At 43.1% G+C, this 22,710-nt stretch overlaps 1 protein-coding gene across 6 annotated transcripts in view; it reads left to right on the forward strand.

Moving 5' to 3' along the window:
• Positions 1 to 22,710, forward strand: part of LOC110510174 (A-kinase anchor protein 13) — a 155,706-nt gene that overhangs the window by 39,272 nt on the left and 93,724 nt on the right. For all 6 annotated transcript variants that reach the window (XM_036971711.1, XM_036971865.1, XM_036971828.1 and 3 more), the window contains exon 2: positions 52 to 95. In XM_036971711.1, coding sequence (XP_036827606.1) covers positions 63 to 95 — 33 coding nt within the window. In that variant the 5' untranslated portion in view covers positions 52 to 62. The remainder of the gene's footprint in view (positions 1 to 51; positions 96 to 22,710) is intronic.

Genomic DNA, 22,710 nt, shown 5'->3' on the forward strand with positions numbered 1-22,710 from the left:
TTGGGTTTACTATATTTATTAACTCTGATGTTCTCCCTCTTCTCTCCACAGTGTCCAGTGTCATGAAACTAAATCCACAGCAAGCTCCGCTATATGTAAGTATGCCACTTTAATCCAAAATCGTATTTCTGTCTGTGGTGCGTCTGGGAAATGGATTCAAACCATTAAAACCTATTATGGTTGCTGGAATACATGTTCTATAGATATTAAAGAGTTCTGTTTTTGTGACACGTAAATTAAATATTGACATTTTCATTAAAGGAACCTAAGACTAAAAGAGAGAAATGTATCCATAATATAGATGGTACATAGAATGTATGTGTAAATAACATTGGTTTGAGTGAGTGATAGAGTCTGTCTGTGCTCTGTGACAGTGAGGGCCAGTGGGCCGAGTTATATTGCTGCCCTGGGTAATTGCATGTTGGTGTTTTGCTTGGGTTAGAGCATGTTTAATTAGATTTACACAGTGCATGTGGTGCCCACATTTCAGAAGGGTGGCTGGGCTCGAGACATAACACTGTTATTAGATTATGTGGGTTACTGTAACTTGTTATACTGTTTTAAAACATGCAGGTGGTACCTCTCGTTAAAGCTCGTTGTCTATGTTCAAATCAAATCAATGTTTACTTGTCACGTGCGCTGAATACAACAGGTGTTACGGTATTTCACCTTACGGTGAAATGCTTACTTACAGGCTCTAACCAATAGTGCAAAAAGATATTAGGTGAACAATAGGTAAGTAAAGAAATAAAAACAACAGTAAAAAGACAGTGAAAAGTAACAGTAGCGAGGCTATATACAGTTGTGGCCAAAAGTTTTGAGAATGACACAAATATTACTTTTCATATAGTCTGCTGCCTCAGTTTGTATGATGGCAATTTGCATATACTCCAGAATGTTATGAAGAGTGATCAGATGAATTGTAATTAACTGCAAAGTCCCTCTTTGCCATGCAAATGAAGCCATGCAAATGAAACCATCTCCAAGATGGCGTAGCAGTCAGACGTCTTTGTCCTGTCGTGTCATTGTATATATCGTTTTACATCTTTTTCGTCGCATATCCTTTAAAATATTTTGCTAAACCTCAACATCTAAATACTCTCCTGCAACCCGCCTCACCCAATGTGGCGTGGATCTGCTTTTTTCCCCTAAAGTATTTATATTTACTTCGGATCCGGAATCCCTCAACTGAAGCTAGCCAGCTAACTACAAGCTATCAGTCAGCAAACCATTGCCAGCGGTCATCAGCTAACCTTCAGCTCGGAAAGCTCTCGTCAGTTCGAACAATGTGACTCTAACCAGAGCATAACAGACCTGTTATTTTTATCCCCGGATTCCTACCGCAAACTGAACATTTTCATCTGGATCTTCACAACTAGCTAATCGCAATCCCGGAAGACTACTCCTGGGTAGCGTTTCCATCACAGAGTAAGCACCAATTAGCTTGAAGCTAGCCCGGCCAGGGCTCCTGTGCTACCACCGAAGTATACTCCTGGGCTGCCCGAGGATTCCAACAGGCCCCTCCGACGCCCGCTGAAGGCCCATTATGCTAACCAGCTAGGCCTGCTAGCTACCTAGAGCTACTTGGAACCCTACTAATTCCACGACTGGTCTATCGACGTCACCGCACAAAGAGGCAAAAACAGACTCACCCCCATCGCGACGTCCCCCAAAGGCTAACGTTCTAGCCCCTGCTATCTGCTTGCTTGCTAACCCGGTCTGCTAACTGCTAGCTTGCCTGCCCGGGCTGCTAACTGCTAGCCCTTGCTAACTGCTTGCTTGCTAACCTGGTCTGCTAACTGCTAGCCCCTGCTAACTGCTTGCTAACCCGGCCTGCTAACTGCTAGCTTGTTTAGGCCCGGCCTGCTAACTGCTAGCTTACCTGCCCGGTCTGTAACTGCTAGCCATGCTAACTGCTTGCTTGCTAACCCGGCCTGCTGACTGCTAGCTTGCCCCGGTCTACTAGCTGCTAGCTTGTTTAGCCCCGGCCTACTAACTGTTAGCTTGTTAGCCTGCTAACTGTCGGAATCGCTGTGTCCCCAGCCAGCCCAACCACTCACTGGACCCATATGTTCACTTGGCTACGCATGCCTCTCTCTAATATCAATATGCCTTGTCCATTACTGTCCTGGTTAGTGATTACTATCTTATTTCACTGTAGAGCCTCTAGCCCTGCTCAATATGCCTTAACCAACCATGTTGTTCCACCTCTTACATATGTGATGACATCACCTGGTTTAAACATCTCTAGAGACTATCTCTCTCTCTTCATTACTCAATGCCTAGGTTTAACTCCAATGTACTCACATCCTATCTTACCTTTGTCTGTACACTTTGCCTTGAATCTATGCTATCGTGCCCAGAAACCTGCTCCTTTTACTCTCTGTTTTGAACGTGCTAGACGGCCAGTTCGTATCGTCTTTAGCCGTACCCTTATCCTACTTCTCCTCTGTTCCTCTGGTGATGTGGAGGTTAATCCAGGTCCTGCAGTGCCTAGCTCCACTCCCACCCCCCAGGTGCTCTCATTTGTTGACTTCTGTAAATGTAAAAGCCTTGGTTTCATGCATGTTAACATTAGAAGCCTACTCCCTAAGTTTGTTTTACTCACTGCTTTAGCACACTCTACCAACCCAGATGTCTTAGCCGTGTCTGAATCCTGGCTTAGGAAAACCCTGAAATCTCCATTGCTAACTGTAACTTCTTCCGCAAAAATAGAACTGCCAAAGGGGGCGGTGTTGCAATCTACTGCAAATATAGCCTGCAGAATTCTGTATTACTATCTAAGTCTCCAAACAATTTGAGCTTCTACTTCTAAAAATTCACCTTTCCAGAAACAAGTCTCTCACTGTTGCCGCTTGCTATAGACCTCCCTCTGCCATATGTGAATTGATTGCCCTACATCCATCTTCGTGCTACTAGGTGACCTAAACTGGGACATGCTTAACACCCCAGCCATCCTACAAACTAAGCTTGATGCCCTCAATCTCACACAAATGATCAATGAACCTACTAGGTACAACCCCAAATCAGTAAACACGGGCACCCTCATAGATGTCATCCTAACTAATTTGCCCTCTAAATACACCTCTGCTGTTTTCAATCAAGATCTCAGCGATCACTGCCTCATTGCCTGTTTCCATAATGGGACTGCGACCAAACGACCACCCCTCATCACTGTCAAACGCTCCCTGAAACACTTCTGCGAGCAGGCCTTTCTAATCGACCTGGCCATGGTATCCTGGAATGACATTGACCTCATCCCGTCAGTAAATGATGCCTGGCTATTCTTTAAAATTGCCTTCCTCACCATCTTAAATAAGCATGCCCCTCTCAAAAAATGTAGAACTAGGAATAGATATAGTCCTTGGTTCAATCCAGACCTGTCTGCCCTTGACCAGCACAAAAACATCCTGTGGCATTCTGCATTAGCATCGAATAGCCCCCGTGATATGCAACTTTTCAGGTAAGGTAGGAACAAATATACACAGGCAGTTAGAAAAGCTAAGGCAAGCTTTTTCAAACAGAAATTTGCATCCTGTAGTACTAAATCAAAAAAGTTCTGGGACACTGTAAAGTCCATGGAGAATAAGAGCACCTCCTCCCAGCTGCCCACTGCTCTGAGGCTAGGAAACACGGTCACCACCGATAAATCCACTATAATTGAGAATTTCAATAAACATTTCGCTACGGCTAGCCATGCTTTCCACATGGCTACCCCTACCCCGGTCAACTGCCCGGCACCCTCCACTGCAACCCGCCAAAGCCCCCACCATTTCTCCTTTACCAAAATCCAGATAGCTGATGTTCTGAAAGAGCTGCAAAATCTGGACCCCTACAAATCAGTCGGGCTAGACAATCTGGACCCTCTCTGTCTAAAATTATCTGCCGAAACTGTTGCAACCCCTATTACTAGCCTGTTCAACCTCTCTTTCGTATCGTCTGAGATTCCCAAAGATTGCAAAGCTGCCGCGGTCATCCCCTCTTCAAAGGGGGTGACACTCTAGACCCAAACTGATACAGACCTATATCTATCCTACCCTGTCTTTTTAAGGTCTTCGAAAGCCAAGTTAACAAACAGATTACTGACCATTTCGAATCCCACCATACCTTCTCCGCTATGCAATCTGGTTTCAGAGCTGGTCATGGGTGCACCTCAGCCACACTCAAGGTTCTAAACAACATCATAACCGCCATCGATAAGAGACGTTACTGTGCAGCCGTATTCATCGACCTGGCCAAGGCTTTCGACTCTGTCAATCACAACATTCTTATTGGCAGACTCGACAGCCTTGGTTTCTCAAATTATTGCCTCGACTGGTTTACCAACTACTTCTCTGATAGAGTTCAGTTTGTCAAACCGGAGGGCCTGTTGTCCGGACCTCTGACAGTCTCTATGGGTGTGCCACAGGGTTAAATTCTTGGGCCGACTCTCTTTTCTGTATACATCAATGATGTTGCTCTTGCTGCTGGTGATTCTCTGATCCACCTCTACGCAGACGACACCATTCTGTATACTTCTGGCGCCTCCCTGGACACTGTGTTAACTAACCTCCAGACGAGCTTCAATGCCATACAACTCTCCTTCCGTGGCCTCCAACTGCTCTTAAACGCAAGTAAAACTAAATGCATGCTATTCAATCGATCACTGCCCGCACCTGCTCGCCCGTCCAGCATCACTACTCTGGACGGCTCTGACTTAGAATACGTGGACAACTACAAATACCTGGGTGTCTGGTTAGACTGTAAACTCTCCTTCCAGACTCACATTAAGCATCTCCAATCTAAAGTTAAATCTAGAAATGGCTTCCTATATCGCAACAAATCATCCTTCACTCATGCTGCCAAACATACCCTCGTAAAACTGACCATCCTACCGATCCTCGACTTCGGTGATGTCATCTATAAAATAGCCTCCAACACTCTACTCAACAAACTGGATGCAGTCTATCACAGTGCCATCCGTTTTGTCACCAAAGCCCCATACACTACCCACCATTGCGACCTGTAAACTCTTGTTGGTTGGCCCTCGCTTCATACTCGTCGCCAAACCCACTGGCTACAGGTCATCTGCAAGTCTCTGCTAGGTAAAGCCCCGCCTTATCTCAGTTCACTGGTCACCATAGCAGCACCCACTCGTAGCACACGCTCCAGCAAGTATATTTCACTGGTCACACCCAAAGCCAATTCCTCCTTCGGTCGTCTTTCCTTCCAGTTCTCTGCTGCCCATGACTGGAACGAATTGCAAAAATCTCTGAAGCTGGAGACTCACATCTCCCTCACTAGCTTTAAGCACCAGCTGTGAGAGCAGCTTACAGTTCACTGCACCTGTACATAGCCCATCTGAAAACAGCTCATCTATCTACCTACCTCATCCCCATACTGGTATTTATTTATTTTGCTCGTTTGCACCCCAGTATCTCTACCTGCACATTCATCTTCTGCCGATCTACCATTCCAGTGTTTAATTGCAATATTGTAATTACTTCGCCGCCATGGCCTATTTATTTCCTTAACTTACCTCATTTGCACTCACTGTATATATACTTTTTGTTTTCTTTTGTTCTACTGTATTATTGACTGTAGGTTGTTTATTTTACGTGTAACTCTGTGTTGTTGTATGTGTCAAATTGCTACGCTTTATCTTGGCCAGGTCGCAGTTGCAAATGAGAACTTGTTCTCAACTAACCTACCTGGTTAAATAAAGGTGAAAAAAAAAAAAAAAATGAATCCCCAAAAAACATTTTCACTGCATTTCAGCCCTGCCACAAATGGACCAATTGACATCATGTCAGTGATTCTCTCATTAACACAGGTGTGAGTGTTGACGAGGACAAGGCTGGAGATCACTCTGTCATAATGTTTGAGTTCGAATAACAGACTGGAAGCTTCAAAAGGAGGGTGGTGCATGGAATCATTGTTCTTCCTCTGTCAATCATGGTAACCTGCAAGGAAACACATGCCATCATCATTGCTTTGCACAAAAAGGGCTTCACAGGCAAGGATATTGCTGCCAGTAAGATTGCACCTAAATCAACTATTTATCAGATCATCAAGAACTTCAAGGAGAGCTGTTAAGTTGTTGTGAAGAAGGCTTCAGTGCGCCCAAGAAAGTCCAGCAAGCGCCAGGACCGTCTCCTAAAGTTGATTCAGCTGCGGGATCGGGGCACCACCAGTACAGAGCTTGCTCAAGAATGGCAGCAGGCAGGTGTGAGTGCATCTGCACGCAAAATGAGGCGAAGACTTTTGGAGGATGGCCTGGTGTCAAGAAGGGCAGTAAAGAAGCTACTTCTCTCCAGGAAAAACATCAGGGACTTACTGATATTCTGCAAATTGGACTGCTGAGAACCGGGGTAAAGTCATTTTCTCTGATGAATCCCCTTTCCGATTGTTTGGGGCATCCGGAAAAAAGCTTTTTCGGAGAAGACAAGGTGAGCGCTACCATCAGTCCTTTTTATGCCAACAGTAAAGCATCCTGAGACCATTCATGTGTGGGGTTGCTTTTCAGGCAAGGGAGTGGGCTCGCTCACAATTTTGCCTAAGAACATAGCCATGAATAAAGAATGGTACCAACACATCCTCTGAGAGCAACTTCTCCCAACCATCCAGGAACAGTTTGGTGACAAGCAATGCCTTTTCCAGCATGATGGAGCACCTTGCCATAGGGCAAAGGTGATACCTTAATCCCATTGAGAACTTGTGGTCAATCCTCAAGAGACGGGTGGACAAACAAAAACCCACAAATTCTGACAAACTCCAAGCATTGATTATGCAAGAATGGGCTGCCATCAGTCAGGATGTGGCCCAGAATTTAATTGACAACATGCCAGGGCGGATTGCAGAGGTCTTGAAAAAGAAGGGTCAACACTGCAAATATTGACTCTTTGCATCAACTTCATGTAATTGACAATAAAATTATTTGACACTTATGAATTGCTTGTAATTATACTTCAGTATTCCATAGTAACATCTGACAAAAATATCTAAAGACACTGAAGCAGCAAACTTTGTGAAAATTAATATTTGTGTCACTCTCAAAACTTTTGGCCACGACTGTACAGTACCGAGGCTATAAAAGTAGCGAGGCTACATACAGACACCGGTTAGTCGGGCTGATTCAGGTAGTATGTACATGTAGATATGGTTAAAGTGACTATGCATATTCGATGAACAGAGAGTAGCATTAGCGTATAAGAGGTGTTGGGGAACGGCACATAGTGCGATCGTTTGTAGAAACAGACCAAGGCGCAGTGTGATTACAGTTCCACATAATTTATTAAAGTGAAACTAATAAACAAAACAAGAAACAAACAACGATCCGTGACTACAGAGTTGCTACGTGCACTAACTCAAAACAATATCCCACAACCCACAGGTGGAAAAAAGGCTACCTAAATATGATCTCCAATTAGAGACAACAATTACCAGCTGCCTCTAATTGGGAATCATACAAAATCACCAACCTAGAAAAACAAAACTCGAATACCACATAGAAATAATAAACTAGGTTAACCCCCAGTCACGCCCTGACCTACTCCACCATAGAAAATAAGGACAATAGTCCGGGTAAGGACAATAGTCCGGGTAGCCATTTGATTACCTGTTCCGGAGTCTTATGGCTTGGGGGTAAAAACTGTTGAAAAGCCTTTTTGTCCTAGACTTGGCACTCTGGTACCGCTTCCCATGCGGTAGTAGAGAGAACAGTCTATGACTGGGGTGGCTGGGGTCTTTGACAATTTTTAGGGCCTTCCTCTGACACCACCTGGTGTAGAGGTCCTGGATGGTAGGCAGCTTAGCCTGATGTACTGGGCCGTATGCACTACCCTCTGTAGTGCCTTGCGGTTGGAGGCCGAGCAATTGCCGTACCAGGCAGAGATGCAAACAGTCAGGATGCTCTCGATGTTGCAGCTGTAGAAACTTTTGAGGATCTCAGGACCCATGCCAAATCTTTTTAGTTTCCTGAGGGGAATAGGCTTGGTCTTGATCTTGGTGTGTTTGAACCATTCTAGTTTGTTGGTGATGTGGACACCAAGGAACTTGAAGCTCTCAACCTGCTCCACTACAGCCCCGTCGATGAGAATGGGGGCGTGCTGAGTCCTCCTTTTCCTGTAGTCCATAATCAACTCCTTAGTCTTGGTTACATTGAGGGATAGGTTGTTATTCTGGCATCACCCGGCCAGGTCTCTGACCTCTTCCTATAGGCTGTCTCGTTGTTGTCGTTGATCAGGCCTACCACTGTTGTGTCATCTGCAAACAAAATGATGGTGTTGGAGTTGTGCCTGGCCATGGGGGGCTCCAGTGTTGAGGATCAGTGTGTCAGATGTGTTGCTACCTACCCTCACCACCTGGGGGTGGCCCGTCAGGAAGTCCAGGATCCAGTTGCAGAGGGACGTGTTTAGTTCCAGGATCCTTAGCTTAGTGATGAGCTATGAGGGTACTATGGTATTGAACGCTGAGCTGTATAGTCAATGAATAGCATTCTCACATACAGTAGGTGTTCCTTTTGTCCAGGTGGGAAAGGGCAGTGTGGAGTGCAGTAGGGATTGCATCATCTGTGGATCTGTTTGGGTGGTATGTAAAATTGGAGTGGGTCTAGGGTTTCTGTGATGATGGTGTTGATTTGAGCCATGACAAGACTTTTAAGCACTTCATGGCTATGGACATGAGTGCTACGGGTCTGTAGTCATTTAGGCAGGTTGTCTTCATGTTCTTGGGCACAGGGGCTATGGTGGTCTGCTTGAGACATGTTGGTATTACAGACTCAATCAGGGACATGTTGAAAATGTCAGTGAAGACACCTGCCAGTAGGTCAACACATGCCCAGAGCACACATCCTGGTAATCCGTCTGGTCCCGCAGCCTTGTGAATGTTGACCAGTTTACAGATCTTACTCACGTCGGCTATGGAGAGCGTGATCACACAGTCGTCCGGAACAGCTGATGCTCTCATGCATGCCTCGCTCTCATGCAAGTGTTGCTTGCCTCGAAGCGAGCATAGAAGTGATTTAGCTCGTCTGGCAGGCTCTTGTCACTGGTCAGCTCGCGGCTGTGCTATCCCTTTGTAGTCTGTAATAGTTTGCAAGCCCTGCCACATAAGATGAGCGTCGGAGCTGGTGTAGTATGATTCATTCTTATCCCTTTATTGATGCTTTGCCTGTTTTATGGTTCGTTGCGGGGCATAGCAGGATATCTTAAGAACTTCCAGGTTGGAGTCCCGCACCTTGAAAGCGGCAGCTCTACCCTTTAGCTCAGTGCGAATGTTGCCTGTAATCCATGGCTTCTAGTTGGGGTATGTACGTACAGTCACTGAGGGGACGATGTCCTCAATGCACTTATTGATAAAGCCAGTGACTGATGTTGTGTACTCCTCAATATCATCGGAAGAATCCCGGAACATGTTCCAGTCTGTGAAAGCAAAACAGTCCTGTAGTTTAGCATATGCTTCATCTGACCACTTTTTTTATAGACTGAATCACTGGTGCTTCCTGCTTTAATTTTAGCTTGTAAGCAGGAATCAGGATGATAGAATTATGGTCATATTTGCTAAATGGAGGGCATGGCAGAGCTTTGTATGCATCTCTGTGTGTGGTGTACAGGTGATCTAGAATGTTTTCCCTTCTGGTTGCACATTTAACATGTTGATAGAAATTAGGTAGAATGGATTTAAGTTTCCCTGAATTAAAGTCTCCGGCCACTAGGAGCACCACCTCTGGGTGAGTGGTATCCTGTTTGCTTATTTCCTTATACAGCTGACTGTGTGTGGTCTTAGTTCCTGCATCTGTTTGTGGTGGTAAATAAACAGCCACCAAAAGTATAGCTGAAAACTCTTGAGGCAAGTAGTGTGGTCTGAAATTTATTACAATATACTCTACTTCAGGCGAGCAAAATCTAGAGACTTCCTTAGATTTCCTTAGCTGTTGTTTACAAATATGCACAGACCACCCCCCTCGTCTTACCGGAGTGTGCTGTTCTATCTTGCAGGTGCAGCGTGTATCCCGCTAGCTGAATATCCATGTCGTCATTCAGCCACGATTCCGTGAAACATAGTATATTACAGTTTTTGATGTCTCGCTGGTAGGATATTTGTGATCGTACCTCGTCTAATTTATTGTCCAATGATTGCACGTTGGCGAGTAATATTTACGGTAACAGCAATTTACCCACTTGCCGTCGGCGGATCCTAACGAGGCATCCTGCTCTGTGTCCTCTGTGCCTGCCTCTTTTCCTTTTGCAAATAACTGGGATGTTGGCCTTGTCAGGTGTTTGGAGTATGTCCTGTGTGTCCTGCTTATTGAAGAAAAAAATCTTTGTCTAATCCGAGGTGAGTGATCGGTGTCCTGATATCCAGAAGCTCTTTTTTTGCCGTAAGATACAGTTGCATAAACATTACGTACAAAATAAGTTACAAATAATGCGAGAAAAACACATAATAGCACAATTGGTTGGGCGCCCGTAAAACTGCTGCCATTTCTTCCTTTGCCATTTTATTTTTCCTTGTTCACCTTGCCTTTGTTAGGCTAGGATGTCTGGTCTAACTTTACATGGACAGATGATGGCCATATGTGTTTGTGCTGTTGGTGAGGTTCTCACCGTATATTCTTGGTCATAACCAAGTCTGCTCTGTAAACATGGTTTCGTGTTGCTCATATCCCAGAACAGAATGTGGGGGTTAAATAACTTAAAGGTTTGCTTTGACTTTGCTAAGTGGCTTTTTTTTCTCCAAAAACGTCTAAACATGTTGATGCATCCAGGCAGGGAGTTAAAGGGATACTTCAGAATTTTGGCAATGAGGCCCTTTATATACTTCCCAAGAGTCAGATGAACTCGTGGATACCATTGTTATGTCTCTGCTTGCGGTTTGAAGGAAGTTGCTAAATAGCGCTAGTGCAATTGCTAACCAGCGTTAGCACACTGAACGTCTATGGGTATCTGGATGCGAACTGATAGCCATATCATTGTGCTAACGCAAGTTAGCATTGGCTCGCAAATCTACCTTCAACTTCCTTCATACTGGACACAGAGACATAAAAATGGTATCCACAAGTTCATCCGATTCTGGGGAAGTAGATTAAGGACCTCATTGCCAAAATCCCGATGTATTTAAAATATTTAAAATAAGGGCCTGGCTTCAAGTTGCCATTGGATCCCTAAGCAGAGCACTCAGCCTGGCCCATGGAGCGGAAGGAGGTAGAGAGGGGGAAGGAAGAGGTTGTTGCTGTGTGATGCATGGCCCAGCGGTGTCTGATTTCAGGGAGCAGCCACATGAAGAAGGGGATCAGCTGGGCTCAATGCTCACAGCTAGGCTTGGGATCTCCTCTTCTCCTGGCATGAGCATGCTCAGTCCTCAAACAGGAAAACCAGGGCCTTCAGATATATAGTAGGAAACTCAGGGCCTTTAGACATATAGCAGGAGCCGGCGGAGGCAGCTGTGTCCAAGCAGCACTCTAGATGTGGTTTAGGATTATATATACAGTTGAAGTCAGAAGTTTACATACACTCAGGTTGGAGTCATTAAAACTCGTTTTTCAACCACTTTTTAAAAAAATTTTTTTTTACCTTTATTTAACCAGGCAAGTCAGTTAAGAACAAATTCTTATTTTCAATGACGGCCTGGGAACAGTGGGTTAACTGCCTGAGAATGAAATAAATCATTCTCTACTATTATTCTGACATTTCACATTCTTAAAATAAAGTGGTGATCCTAATTGACCTAAATGTCTTGTTAACAAACTATAGTTTTGGCAAGTCGGTTAGGACATCTACTTTGTGCAGGACACAAGTAATTTTTCCAACAATTGTTTACAGACAGATTATTTAACTTAGAATTCACTGTATCACAATTCATACGTTTACAAACACTAAATTGACTGTGCCTTTAAACAACTTGGAAAATTCCAGAAAATTCTCTCATGGCTTTAGAAGCTTCTGATAGGATAATTGACATAATTTGAGTCAATTGGAGATGTACCTGTGGATGTATTTCAAGGCCTACCTTCAAACGCAGTGCCTCTTTGCTTGACATCATGGGAAAATCAAAAGAAATCAGCCAAGACCTCAGAAAAAAATGGTAGACCTCCACAAGTCTGGTTCATCCTTAGGAGCAATTTCCAAATGCCTGAAGGTACCACGTTCATCCGTACAAACAATAGTATGCAAGTATAAACACCATGGGACCACACAGCCATCATACCGCTCAGGAAGGAGATGCGTTCTGTCTCCTAGAGATGAACGTACTTTGATGCAAAAAGTGCAAATCAATCCCAGAACAACAGCAAAGGACCTTGTGAAGATGCTGGAGGAAACAGGTACAAAGTATCTATATCCACAGTAAAACGAGTCCTATATCGACATAACCTGAAAGACCACTCAGCAAAAAAGAAGCCACTGCTCCAAAACCACCATAAAAATGCCAGACTACAGTTTGCAACTGCACATGGGGACAAATATCGTACTTTTTGGAGAAATTTCCTCTGGTCTGATGAAACAAGAATATAACTATTTGGCCGTAATGACCATCGTTATGTTTGGAGGAAATAGGGGGAGGCTTGCAAGCCGAAGAACACCATCCCAACCGTGAAGCACGGGGGTGGCAGCATCATGTTGTGGGGGTGCTTTGCTGCAGGGGGGACTGGTGCACTTCACAAAATAGATGGCATCATAAGGGAGGAAAATGATGTGCATATATTGAAGCAACATCTCAAGACATCAGTTAAAGCTTGGTCGCAAATGGGTCTTCCAAATGGACAATGACCCCAAGCATACTTCCAAAGTTGTGGCAAAATGGCTTAAGGACAACCAAGTCAAGGTATTAGAGTGGCCATCACGAAGCCCTGACCTCAATACCATAAAACATTTGTGGGTAGAACTGAAAAAGTGTGTGCGGACAAGTAGGCCTACAAACCGGACTCGGTTACACCAGCTCTGTCAGGAGGAATGGGCCAAAATTCACCCAACTTATTGTGCGAAGCTTGTGGAAGGCTACCTGAAATGTTTGACCCAACTTAAACATTTTAAATGCAATGCTACCAAATACTAAGTAAGTGTATGCAAACTTCTGACCCACTGGGAATGTGATGAAAGAAATAAAAGCTGAAATAAATCATTCTCTACTATTATTCTGACATTTCACATTCTTAAAATAAAGTGGTGATCCTAATTGACCTAAAACAGGGAATTTGTACTAGGATTAAATGTCAGGAATCATAAAAAACTGAGTTTAAATGTATTTGGCTAAGGTGTATGTAAACTTCCGACTTCAATTCAATTATATATATAATCTCCTAGGGGAGAGTGTGTGTGTTTTGTACTATACTTACAGTGGGGACAAACAAGTATTTAGTCAGCCACCAATTGTGCAAGTTCTCCCACTTAAAAAGATGAGAGAGGCCTGTAATTCTCATCATAGGTACACTTCAACTATGACAGACAAAATGAGAAAGAAAATCCAGAAAATCACATTGTAGGATTTTTAATGAAATTATTAGCAAATTATGGTGGAAAATAAGTATTTGGTCACCTACAAACAAGCAAGATTTCTGGCTCTCAAAGATCTGTAACTTCTTCTTTAAGAGGCTCCTCTGTCCTCCACTCGTTATCTGTATTAATGGCACCTGCTTGAACTTGTTATCAGTATAAAAGACACCTGCCCATAACCTCAAACAGTCACACTCCAAACTCCACTATGACCAAGACCAAAGAGCTGTCAAAGGACACCAGAAACAAAATTGTAGACCTGCACCAGACTGGGAAGACTGAATCTGCAATAGGTAAGCAGCTTGGTTTGAAGAAATCAACTGTGGGAGCAAATATTAGGAAATGGAAGACATACAAATCCACTGATAATCTCCCTCGATCTGGGGCTCCACGCAAGATCTCACCCCGTGGTGTCAAAATGATCACAAGAATGGTGAGCAAAAATCCCAGAACCACACGCGGGGACCTAGTGAATGACCTGCAGAGAGCTGGGACCAAAGTAACAAAGCCTACCATCAGTAACACACTACGCCGCCAGGGACTCAAATCCTGCAGTGCCAGACGTGTCCCCCTGCTTAAGCCAGTACGTGTCCAGGTCCGTCTGAAGTTTGCTAGAGAGCATTTGGATGATCCAGAAGAAGATTGGGAGAATGTCATATGGTCAGATGAAACCAAAATATAACTTTTTTGGTAAAAACTCAACTCGTCGTGTTTGGAGGACAAAGAATGCTCAGTTGCATCCAAAGAACATCATACCTACTGTGAAGCATGGGGGTGGAAACATCATGCTTTGGGGCTGTTTTTCTGCAAAGGGACCAGGACGACTAATCCGTGTATAGGAAAGAATGAATGGGGCCATGTATCGTGAGATTTTGAGTGAAAACCTCCTTCCATCTGCATTGAAGATGAAACGTGGCTGGGTCTTTCAGCATGACAATGATCCCAAACACACCGCCCGGGCAACGAAGGAGTGGCTTCGTAAGAAGCATTTCAAGGTCCTGGAGTGGCCTAGCCAGTCTCCAGATCTAAACCCCATAGAAAATCTTTGGAGGGAGTTGAAAGTCTGTGTTGCCCAGCAACAGCCCCAAAACATCACTGCTCTAGATGAGATCTGCATGGAGGAATGGGCCAAAATACCAGCAACAGTGTGTGAAAACCTTGTGAAGACTTACAGAAAACGTTTGACCTCTGTCATTGCCAACAAAGGGTATATAACAAAGTATTGAGATAAACTTTTGTTATTGACCAAATACTTATTTTCCACCATAATTTGCAAATAAATTCATTCAAAATCCTACAATGTGATTTTCTTGATTTTTTTTCTCATTTTGTCTGTCATAGTTGAAGTGTACCTATGATGAAAATTACAGGCCTCTCTCATCTTTTTAAATGGGAGAACTTGCACAATTGGTGACTGACTAAATAATTTTTTCGCCCCACTGTATTTGTAGTAATAATTCAGGAACACAGAGTAGTTTTTATTATGAGTATGAATTTGACTTTTTATTTATTCATTTTTGTATGGGTTTCCAAGTTGAATGACCTCATAACTAATATTTGTTGTAACAGTGAAACTTGTTTGCCAACAAATAAATTACTGATATAAACTCAGCTAAAAAAATAAATGTCTCTTTTTCAGGACCCTATCTTTCAAAGATAATTCTTAAAAATCCAGATAACTTCACAGATCTTCATTATAAAGGGTTTAAACACTGTTTCCCATGCATGTTCAATGAACCATGAACAATTAATGAACATGCACCTGTGTAACAGTCATTAACACACCAGCAGCTTACAGACGGTAGGCAATTAAGGTCACAGTTATGAAAACTTAGGACACTAAAGAGGCCCTTCTACTGACTCTGAAAATCACTGAAAGAAAGATGCCCAGGGTCCCTGCTCATTTGCGTGAACGTGCCTTTGGCATGTTGCAAGGACGCATGAGGAGATGCAGATGTGGCCAGGGCAATAAATTGCAATGTCCATACTGTGAGTCGCCTAAGACAGACCTACAGGGAGACAGGACGGACAGCTGATTGTCCTCACAGTGGCAGACCACGTGTAACAACACCTACACAGGATCAGTACATCTGAACATCACACCTGCGTTATAGGTACAGGATAGCAACAACAACTGCCCGAGTTACACCAGGAACGCACAATCCCTCCATCAGTGCTCAGACTGTCCGTAATACGCTGAGAGATGCTGGACTGAGGGCTTGTAGGCTTGTTGTGAGGCAGGTCCTCACCAGACATCACCGGTTACAAAGTTGCCAATGGGCACAAGCCCACCGTCACTGGACCAGACAGGACTGGCAAATGTGCTCTTCACTGACGAGTCACGGTTTTGTCTCACTAGGGGTGATGGTCGGATTCATTTTTAGCGTTGAAGGAATGAGCGTAGCCTGTACTCTGGAGCGGGATCGATTTGGAGGTGGAGGGTTCGTCATGGTCTGGGGCAGTGTGTCACAGCATCATCGGACTGAGCTTGCTCTCAACGCTGTGTGTTACAGGGAAGACATCCTCCTCCCTCATGTGGTACCCTTCCTGCAGGCTCATTGCAGGTGCCTTAGTGGAAGAGTGGGGTAACATCTCACAGCAAGAACTGTTCATGGGGAGGAGAAGCACTGCAGTACTTAATGCAGCTGGTGGCTAAACCAGATACTGACTGTAACTTTTGATTTTCACCCCCCCCCCCCCCCCCCCCCCCCTTTGTTCAGGGACACATTATTCCATTTCTGTTAGCCACATGTCTGTGGAACTTGTTCAGTTTATGTCTCAGTTGTTGAATCTTGTTACGTTCATACAAATATTTACACATGTTAAGTTTGCTGAAAATACACGCAGTTGACAGTGAGAGGACGTTTCGTTTTTTTGCTGAGTTTATATATACACACAGTACTGTCAACAGTTTGGACACACCTACTCATTCAAGGGTTTTTCATTATTTGTACTATTTTATACATTGCAGAATAATAATGAAGACATTAAAACTATGAAATAACACATATGGAATCATATAAAAACCAAAAAAGGTGTTAAACAAATCTAATAGAAAAAAATGTAGAAAAACCCTAGAATGAGTAATTGTTTCCAAACTTTTGACAAGAACAGTACATAAAAAATACATATGGGGGATTGGAAATGATACAAACAATTACATTGATAGAAGTCATAATCTATTTGCAATATTAAATCTGATCCCCCCCATGCCCTGGTGTATTGAGGCTGATCTGATGGCAAAGAGGGGATGCAACTAAATATTTGGAAGGTGTTCCTAATGTTTTGTATTTTCAGTGTATGTGCTGGTATCCTCATTAACAGAGAGGAAAGCAAACAGAACCTGATCACTCTGAGTATCCGATCCCAGCCTTGCTCTCCACCACAGATATTCTGCTTTCAGACGCAAGATCAGCTATTATAACTCTGATCTAATACATTCATACATACAGTCCTTATTTGGCCACAGATTTGTGGCCAGCTGGATTACCTAATTTTGCGACGCAGCATTTACTTTCAAAACTCTACTTGGCTGATGTACTGACATCAGAGCCACTGACAAAGTAAATATTCCGTAACTTAAGCAGTGTTCTCTGGATGCATGCAACCAATCACTGTTTGTGCCTGTTGTGGTGGGTAAGGCTAAAGTACAGGATTCTGTCAGGAGACGGGAGAAAAAAAAGGTTCAGTGTGCGGTGGCAGAAAGCATGCAGAAAACAAGGGATTTGATTTATAAAACATTCTCTTAGAGTACCTCTCCGACACACTGAGCCAGGCGTTGAACTAGACTAACAGCTGCAGAGCAACGTGACTGAGATGTGCTGCAGTACTTGTGTATGTGGTCACTATTGGTTGCTTACTCCTGCCATGTGTCTGCTGTTTCCAGTCCATTACGTGACATTTGTCAGCTTTTTATTCTAAATATTGAACAGAGAAGTGAACTCAAGTAACAACTCTGTTCTATAAGGAACACATAAGTTAAGTGATGTGTGAAGAGTTGACACACTTTGAAACACACAACTGTTTTGCCTCTGGTGCCCCACCCATAGAGGAGGAAGGAAGTAACTAGGCTACATTTGGAGAAGTTCATTCCATTTCTCTGTTTCTTTCTTTCTTCATCTTTCCTTGGCTCCTCACCTTTGACAATGAGACTGTAAGCTCAGTTAGCCCCCTGGTGTAGGGTGCTGGCTGTGGTGTAGTGTGAGTAGAGAGGTCAGGAATGTATCGGGGCCGGGGCACACCTCACCATGCCAGCCACTCGTGACAGTACTCATTCCCCTGGTGCAGGGTGCTGGCTGTGGTGTAGTGTGAGTAGAGAGGTCAGGAATGTATCGGGACCGGGGCACACCTCACCATGCCAGCCACTCGTGACAGTACTCATTCACATATGCTGTGTGGCTGTGCTGTGGCTGGCACATGCTGGTGTACGCATAGGGAGGACATTTCAACTAGGGATCCTCATCCTGCACATAGCACAAGCACTCAAAAAAGTGAATTATTTTTCCAATATTGTGTGTTTGAACTTGTTTCTGACAGTAGAGGTTTAGGCTCTGTGTGATTCTAAGCCTACAGGGACCAACTCTGGTCATGGCCTTGGAGCTAAATGAGTCAGAGTAGTGGAGCAGTGTGGATAATTCAATCACATGTCCTGCACTATTGATTTGATGTAATTGTTGCAGACTGGCTAAGAACAAATGTAGGAACAGAGTACAGAGTCTGTGTCCTGACTCCAGTTCTTGTACAAAGCCTTGGAGATTGTACTTTATGTCCTTGACAAGGGCCCTTGGAGTCATACAGCAGTCTCTGAATGAATAGGAGGACACAGGACACACACGTTAAGGCACACACACACTCTGGGCCCGAAAGCCACCCTGTCTTTGGTGTGAGGAGTGTCAAAGTTAGTCTGTCATTAGAAGTGCATCAGTAGGGTGCAGGCAGCCAGGAAGGAGCCCCTCCTTGGACTGTCTCTCTCTGGGGTTATTTCCAGTGAGCATTTAGGCCTACTTCTGATGTAGATATCTGGAACAGCATCACAAACAACCCAAGAATGCCTAAGAGCATACAATAAGAAGGCAAGGCAACCCACTCAGGACCCAAGGGCAGAGAAGTGGAATAGTTGGAACCAGGGCAACGTAATATGGTGAAATTGTTTGATTAATTAGAATGTATGTTTTTGCGGGATATTCCAAATGCCTATATAGCAAGAATCACACTTTTTCTTTATAGATGTTTTTATGAGCATTTATGTCCTCTTGTTTTCATGTTGTGTTTTTGGTCTGGTCTCCTTCGCTCCTTCTGTGCTGTGCGCACCTGCCAATTTACATCAGAATATAATGACGTGCTCATGTCTCCGCCCTAACAATGGGAGTCATTGTCTTAAAGGTGGGAAGGCAGGCAACAAGCTTAGGTCCAAAATAAGCCCATAGAAAAGTATTGGGCTTATTTTTGAAAGATTTTAGCGAGAGTGAAACTTCCCGCTTCACCTTTTCCCCTCTGTTCACACACACACACCAAGCCCCTCCCTCTGCTACTCACAACGGCAAAGATGAGAGATCACTTCTTCTTCCCTAACAAGTGGTTTCAACTCGCTATTTGCATTTGAGGTTTGGTCCAACAGAATCGGTCTAATGGATACTGAAACACATTGAGACATTATTTTACTTTAATAGAGAAGTTAAACCTTTCTGACGATACCTTATTTATGTCTCAACTTCTCAAATTGCGTGCAGAGAAGACACTAAAATGAGAGTGTCAATGAACATTGATTCTGGAAAATGTATGCTCAGTTTGTTGTGCGCAGTGCCATGTACCGCTAGCAGAATTTGAACCAAATGCTGTTATACTAGCTGTCTAGTCTGTGTTTTAAAAATGTGTAAAAAGCATAAAACACAATTATATAAGGAATTGGCAACTTGTTCTCATTAGGAGAAGTAAGGTAGGACACTTGATTTCAACATCTGAACAAAGGGGACAGACTAGCGTGCTGTTCAAACAGTTGGAGACAGACAGAATGGTGTGTTCATAACAATTCAACTGTTCTCGTCTTGAGATATTAAGATTAGCTGGCTACTCACTAGCATGTGGGCTTGTGCTTGAGAGATTGTGTTAATGTTCTAGAATGCCTGCTACAAGAATTTGATCATTGTCAGGGAATGTGCATTATGCATGGATCTGGTTCAATTTGTAACAAAAAGCGTGTTTTCATAGACAGACTTGAAAGCCAGATCAGTGATTATTTCAAAAAAGCAGGTTCAACTATTTTGATAAAATTAATAATCCTAGGTATAATTTCACAAACCTTGAAATCTTTAAGATATTGCTGACTGTTTGAAATGCAGTGTATTTTACCTTTAATTGTACAACAAAGCTTATTTAGAGGGCAGGCAGGGTAGCCTAGTTGTTAGAGCGTTGGACTAGTAACCGGAAGGTTGCAAGTTCAAACCCCCGAGCTGACAAGGTACAAATCTGTCGTTCTGCCCCTGAACAGGCAGTTCAGTTCACTGTTCCTAGGCCGTAATTGAAAATTAGAGTTTGTTCTTAACTGACTTGCCTAGTTAAATAAAGGTTAAAGAGAAAACATAAAAAAAAATCTACATATACAGTGCCTTTCCTTTTTCCACAATTTTGTTACATTTGTTCTAAAATGGATTAATTATAAATGTTACTCAAATCAATCAAAAATGTTACTCATCAATCAACCCATAGTGAAAAAGCGAAAACAGGTTTTTAGATTATTTTTTGTAAATGTATTAAAAACAAGTATTGAGACCCTTTGCTATGAGACTCGAAATTGAGCTCAGGTGCATCCTGTTTCCATTGATCATCCTTGAGATGGAGTCCACCTGTGGTAAATTCATTTGATTGGACATGATTTGTAAAGGCGCACACTGGTTTATATAAGGTCCCACATTTGACAGTGCATGTCAGAGCAAAAACCAAGCCATGAGGTCGAAGAAATTGTCCGTAGAGCTCCGAGACAGGATTGTGTCAAGGCACAGATCTGGGGAAGGGTACCAAAAAATGTCTGCAGCATTGAAGGTCCCCAAGAACACAGTGGCCTCCATCATTCTTAAATGGAAGAAGTTTGGAACCACAAAGACTCTTTCTAGAGCTGGCCGCCCGGCCAAACTGAGCAATCGGGGGAGAAGGGCCTTGGTCAGGGAGGTGACCAAGAACCTGATGGTCCCTCTAACAGAGCTCTAGAGTTCCTCTGTGGAGATGGGAGAACCTTCCAGAAGGACAACCATCTCTGCAGCACTCCACCATCAGGCCTTTATTGTAGAGTGGTCAGACAGAAGCCACTCCTCAGTAAAAGGAGCCTCTTAAAGAAGAAGTTACAGGTCCGTGAGTGTTGTAACTTTAATGTGTTACAGAGTTAATGTTTAAGTTTATTCTTTGAGCTGTATCTAAAGATATTTCTTTAGATTTATTTGCATATGTAATTGTATTGGGTTGTGTTGAATTACGCTTTTTGACTGCAAGTCCCAGAATGCCTTGCGAGAGGAATGAGTGATAACGCGCCAATTATGTGCAGGTGCGAGGGATTGGGGCTGACTTTCCGACAGCATCCTACCTGCATTGCTCTGTACCAAACAATTGTTGTTAAATGTAACGTAAACAAGTATTCTTACTAAAATAAGCTTTCGTATCAAACCCGACGTCCCAAGTCATTACTTTGAAGTTAGTTAATCTAAAAGTGAGAGCCCGAAATCTTGCTTGTGTGTAGGTGACCAAATACTTATTTTCCACATAATTTGCAAATAAATTCAATAAAAATCCTACAATGTGATTTTCTGGATTTTTTTCTCTCTCATTTTGTCTGTCATAGTTGAAGTCTACCTATGAGGAAAATTACAGGCCTCTCTCATCTTTTTATTTGGGAGAACTTGCACAATTGGTGGCTGAATAAATACTTTTTTGCCCCACTGTATATGCAGTGTGTGCAAATGCAGTAAGATTAGGGAGGTAAGGCAATAAATAGGCCATAGTGACAAAATAATTACAATTCAGCATTAACACTGGAGTGATAGATGTGCAGGTAGAGATACGGGTGTGCAAAAGAGCAAAAATAAATAACAATATGGGGATGAGGTAGTTGGGTGGCGTATTTACAAATGGGCTGTGTACAGGTGCAATGATCAGTAAGCTGCTCTGACAGCTGATGCTTAAAGTTAGTGAGGGAGATATAAGTCTCCAGCTTCAGTGATTTTTTTTTTTCAATTAGTTCCAGTCATTGGCAGCAGAGAACTGGAAGGAAAGGTGGCCAAAGTAGGAGTTGGCTTTGGGGTTGACCAGTGAAAGACTTATAGATGACCTGGAGCAATTGGGTTTGGCGACAAATTTGAAGTGAGGGCCAGCCAACGAAAGCATACAGGTCGCAGTGGTGGGTAGTATATGGGGCTTTGGTGACAAAATGTATGGCACTGTGATAGACTGCATCCAATTTGCTGAGTAGAGTGTTGGAGGCCATTTTGTAAATGACATCGCCGAAGTCAAGGATCGGTAGGATACTCAGTTTTACAAGTGTATGTTTAACAGCATGAGTGAAGGAGGCTTTGTTGCGAAAAAGGAAGCCGATTCTAGATTTAATTTTGGATTGGAGATGCTGGAAGGAACGTTTACAATCGAACCAGACACCTAGGTATTTAGAGTTCACATATTCTAAGTCAGAGCCGTCCAGAGTAGCCAGGTGGAAAGCATGGCAAGCCCTAGAAAAATGCAGGTGTGCCAGGCTTGTAGTGTCATACCCAAGAAGACTTGAGGATGTAATCGCTGCCAAAGGTGATTGAACAAAGTACTGAGTAAAGGGTTTGAATACTTATGTAAATGTCATATTTAAGTTTTTTTTAAAGACATTTGTTTACATGTCTAAAAACTATTTAATCCATTTTAGAATAAGGCTGTAACATAACAAACTGTGGAAAAAGTCAAGGGGTCTGAATTATTTTCGAATGCACTGTATTTAGTTTAGTTTATTAATTCGAAAATAAAAAAAAAACAAGCACACATACAACTTAAAAGCCATACATACACGTGAATAAAATCATCAAGGATAAAACAAAGTCTGGGACTAATTTCCATTGTGGTCCTTTTGACATAAGATGGCTAGACAATATCGAATGGCAATATCGTATGGCATTGAAATAATAAAACAAAAACATAGAAGAAGAACATCTCTCATCATTCCAGTTACATCATACATCAAACATAATTTGACTTTATTTTTAAAGCTGTCCAGCGA

Source organism: Oncorhynchus mykiss, chromosome 1 (assembly GCF_013265735.2).
Source record: "Oncorhynchus mykiss isolate Arlee chromosome 1, USDA_OmykA_1.1, whole genome shotgun sequence".
Taxonomy (NCBI): domain Eukaryota; kingdom Metazoa; phylum Chordata; class Actinopteri; order Salmoniformes; family Salmonidae; genus Oncorhynchus; species Oncorhynchus mykiss.